Source organism: Epinephelus moara, chromosome 16 (genome assembly GCF_006386435.1).
Source record: "Epinephelus moara isolate mb chromosome 16, YSFRI_EMoa_1.0, whole genome shotgun sequence".
In the NCBI taxonomy this organism is placed as follows: domain Eukaryota; kingdom Metazoa; phylum Chordata; class Actinopteri; order Perciformes; family Serranidae; genus Epinephelus; species Epinephelus moara.
The window spans coordinates 30633915-30646410 of record NC_065521.1 but is presented as its reverse complement, the minus strand read 5'-3'; the positions used below and the strand labels follow the sequence as shown (position 1 = coordinate 30646410).

General features: G+C 41.4%; 1 protein-coding gene across 1 annotated transcript in view; it reads right to left on the bottom strand.

The window, feature by feature from the left end:
- LOC126403292 (poly(rC)-binding protein 4-like) overlaps positions 1 to 12496 on the bottom strand; it is a 55938-nt gene that overhangs the window by 31210 nt on the left and 12232 nt on the right. Inside the window, exons 2-4 of the mRNA XM_050065873.1 lie at positions 4222 to 4411; positions 2982 to 3005; positions 1563 to 1595 (exon numbers count right to left, since the gene is read on the bottom strand). Coding sequence (XP_049921830.1) covers positions 1563 to 1595; positions 2982 to 3005; positions 4222 to 4329 — 165 coding nt within the window. The 5' untranslated portion in view covers positions 4330 to 4411. The remainder of the gene's footprint in view (positions 1 to 1562; positions 1596 to 2981; positions 3006 to 4221; positions 4412 to 12496) is intronic.

Sequence of the window (12496 nt, the reverse complement as noted above, 5' to 3'; positions counted from 1 at the left end):
TTAATTAAAGGTTTGATTGTGCCCAAAAACTACAACTACGACCCTATATGAGCCAGTCCAAGCCCAACCCGAGCCTGATTAAAAATAGAATTTCCAATGTTGATTTATTTTTTTAATTGATTACAGCTAAAGTAAACAAGTCTTTTCAGTGCAGTATGGACATTTGTGATACTGGATGCCTTTCTAAGGAGCCACTCTGAGCGCACTCTGGCACAACTGGACCGTTTGTATTGTGGCAATGTTGGAATACGCCGTTTGGTTCTGGAGCGAGAGCAGCAAGCACAGTATGCAGTAAAAGTGAAAATAAATAGTTAAGTTATATAGAAACGCTAGAAACAGAACGTTGTAAGGAGGACCCAGGCCTGGATCCGGGTACACTTGACCCCAAAGTCCACTACGTTGTAGTGTGAACATTCAGTGCGTTTACATGACATTAGAGAAAACTGATTTATTGTGTTAGTCCAACTAAAACTGGACTTTTAAAATCGTACAAAATCTAATTTTTCAAAATCAGATTACCACAACCAGATGATGCAATTGGGAGTCTTACTTAAACATGTAAATACTCAGTCGGACCCAAACTGGCTAAAGTACTCTGCACGTGCTCCACAGTGTCCGCCCTGGGCTTTGACCCAAAAGTTGAAAGCCTTAAATGTGTAACGGAAGAAGAAACAGCTAACAACACAGCAAAATCTACATCCGGAGCCGTGCATTTTTGGACAGATGAAATGTACAGAGCTGTTAAGTTGTCCACCAGGGTACCAGTTTGCCACCTATCGTAGTGGAGCTGGACATGCTTTGGTCAACAAATCGATTTCCCTCCTGTGTTTGTATACTGGGACAAGGACAGTGGTCCAATGGCCTAGTCGAGCTATAACCGTAGCTCAACTTTACTGTGCATGTAAACATACTTATTGTGTACCATACCCAGGCACACTGGACTGCTATTGTGACTACAAGGACTCTTTAACTGGTTATGAAACAGTCTCAATTTTATTCTGATGTCTATATCAGACAGCAGCACAGCCCCCCATGGACAAACCCAGGTCTAGCATTGCTGCTGCCTCCTACCTGCAGTCGGAGCTCCGGCAAGAGGTGGAGAGCTTTGCAATTTTATTCGGATACAATATGAATCAATCGTAACTAATATGAAAACACTTTAATGCTGAAAATTGCCGAGAGCCTGACCCGATTTAAGCTCGGGGGAATGTTGGGCCCGACTCAACCTGCTGGGTTCGGGCTGAGCCTAGTTGGGTTTGAGCAGAGAATCAAAGCTTTATGATTAATACATACAACTTTCCAAAAACCTTCTGAGATTGAATTATGTTTTCTCTTGAGATGAACCTACAGGGTCAAAGACAGAAGGCAGAAGAGAGATGTGGTTGGTTCATGTGTCCGTGTAAGAAACAGGGAACAGTGTAGTGTGTGCCTGTTTTGGCTGTATGGCATGCTGACACAGCCAGTCACTCAGAGACACACTTAAAAATCAACAACAAATAGCATAACTGATGCAGATGATGTAAAGTTGACATCTTTAAAGCTTTTAATCGTGGACACAGTACCTCTTCTCGTATTCGTTTCACAGTCTCTCCTTTCTGGAAAAAAGAAAATGAAGGACAGCTTTAAACAGAATCAAATATGCTTTGTGTGAAACATCACAGTGTCCTCGACCTCTAAGTGAAACCTGCTATTTCAAACCACGAATGTCTGATTGGAATTTAGCAGAACAAATTTCAGCTAGAGTTTCAATGCGCAACGCACTGTGGTGGTGTCCTCTGCACTGCTGTCTCAAAAAAGATATCAAATACATCTGCGCGTGTGAAGGGGGGGACGTACACCTGCTGTAATAGCTGTATATGCAGCGTGTGTGAAGACCTCCTGCTAGCAGGGACAAGAACATTTTGTCAGACATTTTGTGTCACGCCGCAGCATGTCCTCTGCTGGTTTTTAGATTGTTTCTTCTCCTGTCCCCAATTTCCTTTTGGCTTTAGTCCATCCAAGCTGTCACACCTCTGTTCACACCTTCGTGCATCCTCTGACGATTCCTTACAAGAGTATCAAAAACTGTATCATCTCCAACACGCTGCGCTACACTGTTATTTATGTCATATTTTAGGGAGGCTTATTATATGTGGTGAATTATGATTCGTGTGTCTGTCTTCTATTGAAGAGAAACCGATGAGAGGTTTGCCAGAGAGATGGAGTGGCAAGTTATTAGTCCGAGTGCCGCAGATCAAGTGCCTCTCTCTCTGTTGAGCTGCACAGTATGTGCCAAGCTCATCTCTCTTTCTTTTCTCTATTTTCTTTTAGATATTTTGATTTCTGCAACACACTGTGGCATCCATTGTGACATCTTTCTTCCCAGCACTCTTTATTTTCCTGCACTTATTTATTTATTTTTGTCCCCGTTCTGTCTTCTATTGATGTCTTTTGTAGGTATTGTATTACGAGGCGTGATAGCTGGAGCTACTGATGCAGCATAGAGCAGCCAGGCCCATCCTAACAGACATTTAGAGTGCCCACAAGGGGCCAACGGTAATATGTCTTTGGAGCTCAGTTTCAACAGGAGGCTTGCAGTCAGCGCACTAATGTTTTTGTTTGATGGATTACTTAGTTGCATTATGGGTGGTGGGGGTTGTGCCGAGGTCTTAAGAGGGTTGGTTTAAGGCAATTACATTTAGGATGGGGATATTCAGAACAACAATTGTTTGTTAGAGGGCTTTGTGCTCTGCGCTGATCTCAAAACAGAATCAAGGAGGGGAGGAAAATAATTCCACAAAGACGTATTATGAATCCACAAGAAAGGCATAAATAAGGTGTTTGACTTAAATCGATGGAAAATACATACAAAACACATAAGATCAGACACAAGCAAAGTATTACAAAACGTCAACCTCTGATAAAGGACTTTCATTCCTATTATTAATGCTTTTATATATATGCAGTGTTTTGTGAAGTAGAAGAAAACTAGGAATTCTTACCTTTCCTATGATGCTGCCAACCTCCTAAAATACAAAAAGATAAAGGTGATTACATACACTAAATCCACTTTTAAAGGTCCAGTGTGTAGGATTTAGGGGGATATATTGGCAGAAATGGATTATGATATAATGAGCATGTTTACTTCAGTGTATGAGAATCGCTGTGTTTTTCTTATTTCAGAATGAGCAGTTTATATCTGCATAGTAAGCAGGACCTCATTCATGGAGATCGCCACATTGCACCACCATGTTTCTACAGAACAGAAAACAATACACTTACTCCAGATACGGCCATTCATGTTTTTTTTAGTTTGCATCGGCCACCATAGTTGTGATGAGCCAGAGAAAAAAAAAACAAACAAACGCTCATTTTTTACCAGTTTAAATCACCAGGGGTCTCATTTATAAACATTGCGTACACACATTATGTAGCCTGAAAGTGGCTTACGCTATTTCCCATGCAAAAGTTGTGATTTGTAAAAGCAGACTTGATGGGAGAAACTCTGACCGATGCTTACAAACATTTTGAAGACGGGAAATTGGCGACACAGATGATGAGGTGGAAGCCTGATTGTAGGAATTGTCGAATATTTTCTGGCGCACTCCATTTTTGGCTGTGTCTGTATGTACATTTCTAGTATGGATCCTACACACTGCTTTATAAATAAGACCCCAGGTCTGTTTGTTTTGGAGAGAAAAAGACCTCTGCGGATAATTTGGCTCCAGGTAACAGATCTTGATCTTAAGTTATCAAAGGCAAAAGGTGGGCACACAGTAGCAGGTGCTGGGCTAGCGGCCCGTCTGTGATGCGCTAAACAGTGTCCGAAAAATACTGATTTGTAATGTGAAACTGCTTTATTCACTGGTTTTAATTCCCTGGTTTTGTTTGTTTTGGAGAGGAAGAGTCCTGTGGATAATTTGGCTCCCGGTAAAAACCTCCTGAATAAAGAACACTGAAGGAATTGTAACCGGGAGTTCACGCTTGGCACATGGAAGAAGTTTCAGCTGGTTGCAATCTGCAGTCCTCACTGCTAGATGCAACTAAATCCTACACACTCCTCCTTTGAAAAGCTAAAACATTTATAATCCATATAGTAGCATTTCATTATTTTTTAATTTCTGTATACATATCTGGTGTATAATTCACGATGTGGTGACAGATGTTATGCTAAAGAGGGCCCCTAAGTTCTGCAGCATGCAATTCAATCATTCATAAACAATGTGAGCAGGAGGCGCGTACCTTCCCATGCATGAGCAGTCGTAGTGTGAGGGTCACTCCCAAGCCCCCGTCTGCAAAGTCCTGCTCACAGTTCATAGTGATGTGGGAGTGGCACGCAGGGAGACGCATGAACAAGGCTCATTCGCTGGTCACACAGTCAGACGAAGGCCAGTGCTCGTTCTCTGGCTCTCCGAGGTCCTTCAGTGCCGCTCTGAGAGGGAATAAAATAAAATATTGATCATTTTAAAAAGAATATCCATGCCCCTAAAGGAATGTGAGAATCAGGTCACATACATATACATCCATGCTCACACATACTCCATTGTTTGCACCCAAGATGTAGCTCATGTTCACACACACACACACACACACACACAGGAAATACAGTGTCATTATTCACTGAACATTATGTGCCACTATTAAACTAATGGCTGTGTTCTAATTCATTCCTCGGAAACTGTGTGCTGTATCTAACTGCATTGTTGACTGAATGATAATTCCCGGAGATCAAAGGCATTCAGATGAACAGAGGACAAATCAAAGCCGAAATCAAATACATTTATACCACTGAGAGGCCTCTGAAAGCACGCTGGAATCAAGTATCTCTGTGAGGAACTTCTTCATTAGTTAGAGTCAATGTAATATTGATGGTGATTCATAACAAAGTCATAATGAAGAGCATTGTGTGTGCAGGATATTGACCAGAAGCACCAGCAGTGTCAGCGGTGTTGCATCTCATCAGAGCTTCGGGGTCCTAACAGACTGTGGGTGGCCATCGATGAGTAACACTCTATCTGTGTATCTTCATTAACTGACAAGCGGTTCCTCTCACAGCGAGTTGAGTGATTTGTGAAATTGGATGCAAAAAAAAAAATTGAAATTTCCTTTCAGCCGAGCGTGGTGTGAGATTCATACAAAGTTAATCAAATTCAATTCGAAACAGTTCTCATAAACCTGAAAATGTTTGGAATTTCTTTAGGGACCTGGTTTTTATCTGCTCAATCACAGTCAGCAGGAGAGGAAAAAAAAAATGGGCAGAATTTATACGCAGACAGCAAATGAGGAGCGTCTGTGCTGATCCCGGAATGACAATGTGGTATCGGCTACGTGCATGTCAGTAATGTGACATACGGTATGATGATTAATGTGTGAGTCACCTGGCTGCTCAGTCTCAGTGTGATGTGTATAATTAGTTCATGGAATCATTCATGTTTCCTCTTGATTTATATTTGCTTACATTTGTCAGCTGGGACAGGGGAAGGAGACAGATATATATGTGATGCATAAATATAGCTACTCTGTAGATGCTCTGTGATTAGCAGAACTTAAAGGCAAGGAGAGATGGGACAAAGGCTTCACATTAGGGCTGCAACTAATAATTATTTTCTTTATTCATTTTATTATGTCAGGAAATAGTCATCACAATATCCCAGAAACCTAAAGTGGAATCTTCAGATGGCTGTTTTATTTTTGTCCAACCAATAGTCCAAAACCCAAACAGATTCAGTTTACTGTCACATAAACAGATGAAAAGCAGCACATCCGGGGAGCCGGATACAGAGAATGTTAGGCATTTTTAATTAAGCAGGACTGAAGCTGCTGGTGTACTCCGTCAGAGCTGCTTTTTAGATGGTGCAATAGAGAAAACCTTCTCCTTCCACCCTCTCTGATGTCAGATCCTGAGGGGCTCTGTCAGACCAAGTGGGTTAGCTTAGCCACACTGACTCTGAAGAAAACAAGATGAGAAGAGGCTACTGTCATGCTACTGCTAACACGCACAATGGGAACACTATCTGGGGGTAATCAAAGTGTTTTGATACATCACCTGGGCACCAATCCAGCAGTCCCATCAGGGTCAGCCAAGTGTTCCCTCAACCCTATGGTCCCCCAAACCTATGTTCTCTAATGAACTTTTTTTCCATCCCAAATTAGGCCCGGTGTTCCCTCAGCATCACAGCTGGCCCTACCATAACTGGGTTAGGGTTGCCCAGGTTATTAAAGCAGCGAAAATATTACCTCATTGGCAGAGGTTGATCGGAGGAACCAAGGGCTGGGGAACATAGGGCTGAGGGAACATAGGGCTAAGGGAACATAGGATTGAAGGAGCATAGGGCCGAGGGAACATAGGGTTGAGAGATCATAAGGCTGAGCAAACACAGGGCTGAGGGAACATAGAGCTGAGAGAACATAGGGCTGAGGGAACATAGGGCTAAGGGAACACAGATCTGAAAGAACACTGGGCTGAGCGAACATAAGGCTAAGGCAACATAGAACTGAGCAAACATGGCATTGAGGGGACACTGTGTTGAGGGAACACATTGTTGAGGGAACATAGGTTTGAGGGAACATAAGGCTAAAGTAACAGTGCTGAGAGAACAAAGGGCTGAGCAAACATAGGATTAAGGGAACATAGGGCTGTGCGAACATAGGGCTGAGGGAACATAGGTCTAAGGGAACATAGAGCTGAGGGAACACAGGGTTGGGAAAATACAGGGCTAAGGGAACATAGGGCTGAACAAACACAGGGCTGAGAGAACATAGAGCTGACCGAACATAGGGCTTAGGGAACATAGGGTTGAGGTAACATAGAGCTGAGTGAATTTAGGGTTGAGGGAACACAGGGTTGAGGAACAGGCCTGCCAAGTTGCAGACCACTGTTTGAGACCAACAAACAAAATGGGTTATTTTTTTGGCAAGACATCATATGTCTGAGGGAATATAGTGTTGAGGAAACATAGGGCTAAGGAAACACATGGCTGAGGGAGCACAGGGCTTAGGGAACACAGGGCTGAGCGAACATGGCTCTGGGTAAACACGGAGTTGAGGGAGCATGTTGTATCGATATTGGTTATCAGCCAAATGAGTTGTTATAATTGGTGTATCGTACATCTGCAAAAAACAATCCAATGTCGGGTATCCCTAGTATCTGTGGATTGCAGAAACTTACAACACGCCACCATTTATTCTGATGATTTGGTTTTATCATGATTGTCTGGATAATATTTTGTGCCAGTCCATCAAGGAAATGTTGAGATATTTCAATCTAGACCAAAGTGGGGGACAGGACAAGTGACTGACATTGCCCTCTCCACAGCCATGCCGCCAGTGTAGATAAAAATCACTAAAATAATTAATGAATCATCACAGTGGTTGCTGATTAATTTCTGTACTAATAATCAACACAGGGCTGTCAGGAATATCATTTTTTTTTGGGGCTTCAGAGCTTCGGTAGAAATCAACAGCGGACATTCAAAGCTTATTCAAAGCTGTCCCAACAAACTCACACCAACACTGAGATGGCTCAACTCTCTTGTTAAACAGCTAATTAACAGTTAACTGGCTGTGTGATGCTAACAGTTAGCCTTAGTGTGTGTGCGGGTGGACTCTCAGCAGCTGACTCCAGCATGGAGTGAAGCTCTCATGATTAACAGCAGAGAGAAAGAAAGAAACAGGGTCAAGGAGAGGCTGAGTGAATCAATACACCGCGCCCAGCTCTAGTTAGTTAGTTAGTTATTTCATTGACACAAACAATTAAAACATTTGGGTCCAAACAATACACAAAAACTTAATAAACAGTAAATCCATTTGTAAAGATATTAAAGGGTAAAGCACATAGTCCCATCATTCAGCAGAGACTTGCTGGTGCTCCAGTAGCGCAAGACATGCCTGTAATATGACTACATTTAATCAGTGTCTACAAAGAGTGAGCTCTGTTCAGTGGAATCATGTCCATAATCTCATTGATATCCTGTGTGTAAGGGCACATGAGTGTGTGTTTTTCATTTTGTGTGCTCACAGCAACGACACTGAAATAAGATTTTACTCATTTTAAATAGTAATGCTGACATTGTGGTGGGAAACACTATGATTTGTGTTTATTTACCATTTCTTTATTGTCATTTCTCAAGAAAAACAACCAAATACAAATATTCAAAACCCAAAATTGAAACAGACAAACTAATATTTATATATACTGTATATAGTTGAATATTTGGGTCCAGTCCTCATTGACTTATTCCTTCAGCTCTGCTTTTAATGCTTCAATAAAATGCATTTGATTTTAATACATCTTTTCAGACATTTGAGATCAGAGGAATCCTTTATCGTCATGGCTCACGATTTTAACACTCATATTCAGTAACAACACAATAACAGACTCTGCTCTTTGACTCATCAAGGCCATTTGTTTTGGTTGTCTGCCAAGTGAATTCCAACCAGCCTACAGATCCGTTGTGCACCAGCCCACTGCTGCAATCCTACTGACGCCGCCTGGCATATGTGTGTGTCTTTTCTAAATCTGCATGCTGTCTGTAGATTTGGTGAGCTATGTGAGGAGATCATGTTTAATAAATGGGTGTTATTTTAGATGAGATCCAATTCCTGAGAGACTTGTTGTAGGCAGGTTTATTGCTTTTGCTCAGTGCACAAGGCCATCGCTGCTTCGCTGATTTATTCATGCACTAGATGTTTGCAAAGACACGTTATAATGCTCACTTCTTAAGAACCCACAGAGCTTGACTGCCTGTATGGGCTTTATATTCCCCTCCATGGCCACGGTGCAGTCTGACACGCCAGCCCATCAAAATGTGGTAGTAAGTGGAGCAAAGTGTCATTTTCCTGGATTAGATTGCACCAAATCAAACTTCCTCTGCTTTTTTTGAGAGAGGTGCTCATTTCATTGACTTACAAAGCTATCAGTTAGAAGCTCATCTCCATACAATTTCCATAAATATCAAACAAAGCCCTGGGGGTTGACTGGAGATAAACAAAAATGGGAACATTTTGCTTGCTGTTAGCTACAGATATAAGGCCGAGTAATCATGACTTTAAGCTTGATCGATGCATCCTGCACACGTGTTATCGCAGAGCACATTTGTGCAACTTGTGGGCTAACTTCATTATGTTTAGGCACTGAAGGGCACGGCTAAAATGTTAGCACTTTATTGCATTAGGAGCTAATGGTTGGAGGGATCATTATGTGCTGCTCTGTGGGTTGATAACAAGGCATGTGCTCTGTGTCTGTGTGAGGGCGGAGAGTCTCTGAACTCCCTCATTTCCAGAGTCCCAAGCAGCAGCAGCGTTCCAGGATGAACAGAGCCCCTCTGTTCTAAATTAGACCTGGTAACTCAGAACAAGGAATTAGCAAAGTGCAGACTGCAGCGCCAGGCTGCCAAAATACAGTCAGAACAGGAGCGAGAGGCGGAGAGCAAATCCACTGTCCTGCGCCTCTGTCACTGACTGTGTAACCTTGGTCCTGCTCTGCCTGACTGAATCCAGTATGCAGGAGCTCCTCGTTATGAGTCACTGCGTGTATTCATCTTTATATACACTGAATTAGGCATGACTTTGTCAAACCAAATGACTGACACAAAAACAAATGGCCAGAAGAGGCAAGTGGTCAGTCTGCTGTTGACTAATTAAAAATAAGTTTAAACAATAGTAAAGGAGAATTATGGTTTATCACAATTTGGTCTCTATATTTTCTTCATCATTTCTGTCTTATATCATTTCTTAAATGTGAAATTGCACGTTACACGCCATGAAAGACTGTGATGCACTCAGGGATTGACTTAGTTAAAAGAGAGTTTTAGTCGAAAGCTGCACATTAAAATATAAATGGTGTTCTTTTTATTTATTGCTGCCTTTTATGTCGAGTTCAATGTTCAATCTGATCAGTAAAATAATGTTGGAAATAATTTCCTTTTATTTTAATTAAACAAGCAATTTGTTGTATTTTAGCAGTATACTGAAAGCAGCAATAAGGCACAACTGAGTACACTTAAATATCAGTTTAGTATGTCGTTGCCACATTATTCAACAACGTTATTTCATACAACATATTTTCCTCATATTGTGCAGGCTTGTATCTCCTTGCAGTTTATACTCAGGGAACAAATTTCTGCTGAAAAGACAAAGCAATTAACTTATAAAAGGAAAATTAATCTGCAACGATATTGAGAATTGATTAAAGGTATACTATGCAGGAATGATCAGACACTGTTTATAAACAACATTGCTGGCAAATATGAAAGTGATAGCCAGCCCCAGATTTACTCCACTTGGTGTTTTGCCTCACTAAATTTGTATTTTTTTATTTTTTATTTTTTGTGCTGTGTTCCCAATTTCTGTAGCTCTCTCTTTGACGTGTGCTGTTTATGCTCGCTACCTTTTTATAAAGTCCTGAACTCACCTGCGTGCTGTGCCCAGGAACGTCCTGACTCCATAACACAGCAAAATAAGAAACAAATACAAGCAGAGGGTAGAGTCTCTGCAGATAATAACAGCCGCACACACCTATGGTGGGTCATAAGTGATGACTGATGAATTTTGTATGAGTCTACACATTCTTTTTTGGGAAAATCCTGCATAGTACACCTTTAATTGTAAATTAAATGTCATTTTTCAGTCAAAAATGCCAGAAATTTGCCATATTACAGGAAATAAAATATCTTTAACTTTTGAAGTGTTGTTCAGACAAAACATGACATTTGGAGATATCATTGATTCTGGGAAACTGGAATATGTGTTTTTTAAAGCTACTTTTGTATGTTTCATAATTGCCTGATTAATCAATCATGAAAATAACCCTTAGTTGCAGCTCTTAAAGGAATAATACCAAATATAAACAAACACAGAGCATAGTCTGCTTGTAATACTCTTTTCAAAAGATGCATAAAACTATTGTGTGAGCTTCACTGATATCAGAAAAAAATGTTATATAGTATGTATAACATGCAATAGCATACACAATTAACCAGATATAAATATGTGCTTCTCTGGCTTACTTAGGGCTGGGCAATATATCTTTAATATATCCATATCAGGAAATGAGACCATATCTTTTCAGATATTGAATATCGTGTCGTCTTTTCCTGGTTTTAAAGGCTGCATAACAGTAAAGTGATGTAATTTTCTGAACTTACCAGACTGTTCTCGCTATTCTATTATTTGCCTTTACCCACTTAATCATTATCTCCACATTACTGATGATTATTTATCAAAATCTCATTGTGTAAATATTTTGTGAAAGCACCATTAGTCAAACCTACAATACTGTTGTAATATTCATATTGAGGTATTTGGTTAAAAACATCCTGAATTTTTCCCCTATCCCCCGGCCCTAGGCTCAGTGTTATAATTACAGATAGGAATCATGCCAGGAACAAAAATAAGATCCAGTTTATTACCAAAAGATGCAATGAACAAGAATTATTCTTTAAGATATTGAAAGGATTGTTTTCTTGGTCCTATTTCTGTGATGCACACATCAAAGATGTCACGGATAAAAGCAGCCGACATACATCCCTTGACAGCCGCCAGCAATAGTTTTTTCTTGCCATGTTTTCGGGAGCATCCACTCCAGAGAGTGTGTCTAGATGAAAAGGATGCTGTACAACCCGCTTGTCTAGAGGACTGGACACCTGTTCAGAGACAACCATGTCCCTCACACAACTGACAAACAGACGGCTGTGGGCTAGCTTACAGGAAATGAAGAAGGAATGAGGACATGCCTGGTCTCCATGGTGAAAGACAGAAACAGGGTTCCCTTCTGCATATAGTACATACAGGGGGTCGGGGGTATTGAGTGTCCGCTCGATAAACACACGGAGAGGCAGAGAGGATAGGGTGTCCCCCCCGGGTGGGCACGCATACAGCAGTAAGTGAGAGGGTGTCAACGTGTGTACACGCGCATGGCGAGGGCAGGAGGTGAGAGACCATTCACACACATGGAGACAGCCACATTCACAGGTCTGTGTGCACCAAAACAAACCCTCATACAGCTGCTGGGATGAAAGAAGGCAACAATTCACACACACACATAGGCGGAAATTGTCCCGTTGAAACACAGGAGCAAACAGGCTTTGATCTGCTCAGAAGTTCCACAGGAGGACTTCTCCTGCGCCTGTCTGTCACGAGCACATTCAAAGTGCTGCCATGTTTGAGTACATGGGATGACACAATGAGAGCGTCACCTCCTAAATGATGAAAAATCTCAGACAGCACAAGTGAGGGGGCCCTCAACGGGCTCCCCCTCATCAGTGGTCAGCCAGTCGGAGTCTCCTCCAAACTCAAATGAGATCCTCAGGGAACAAATGTGTGCACACAAGAGCAAACACAAGAGAACAAACACATGTAAACAAACCATTTGGAGTGTCTGTCTATGAATTTGACTACATACTGTATCTGAGAGTATGTGTAGAAGCTCCAAAAAGTATTGGACTAACACAGCTAATGACTGCACATTTAAAAGAATACTTACATTTCAGCAGAATTACGACTTGATGTAGAGGCTTCT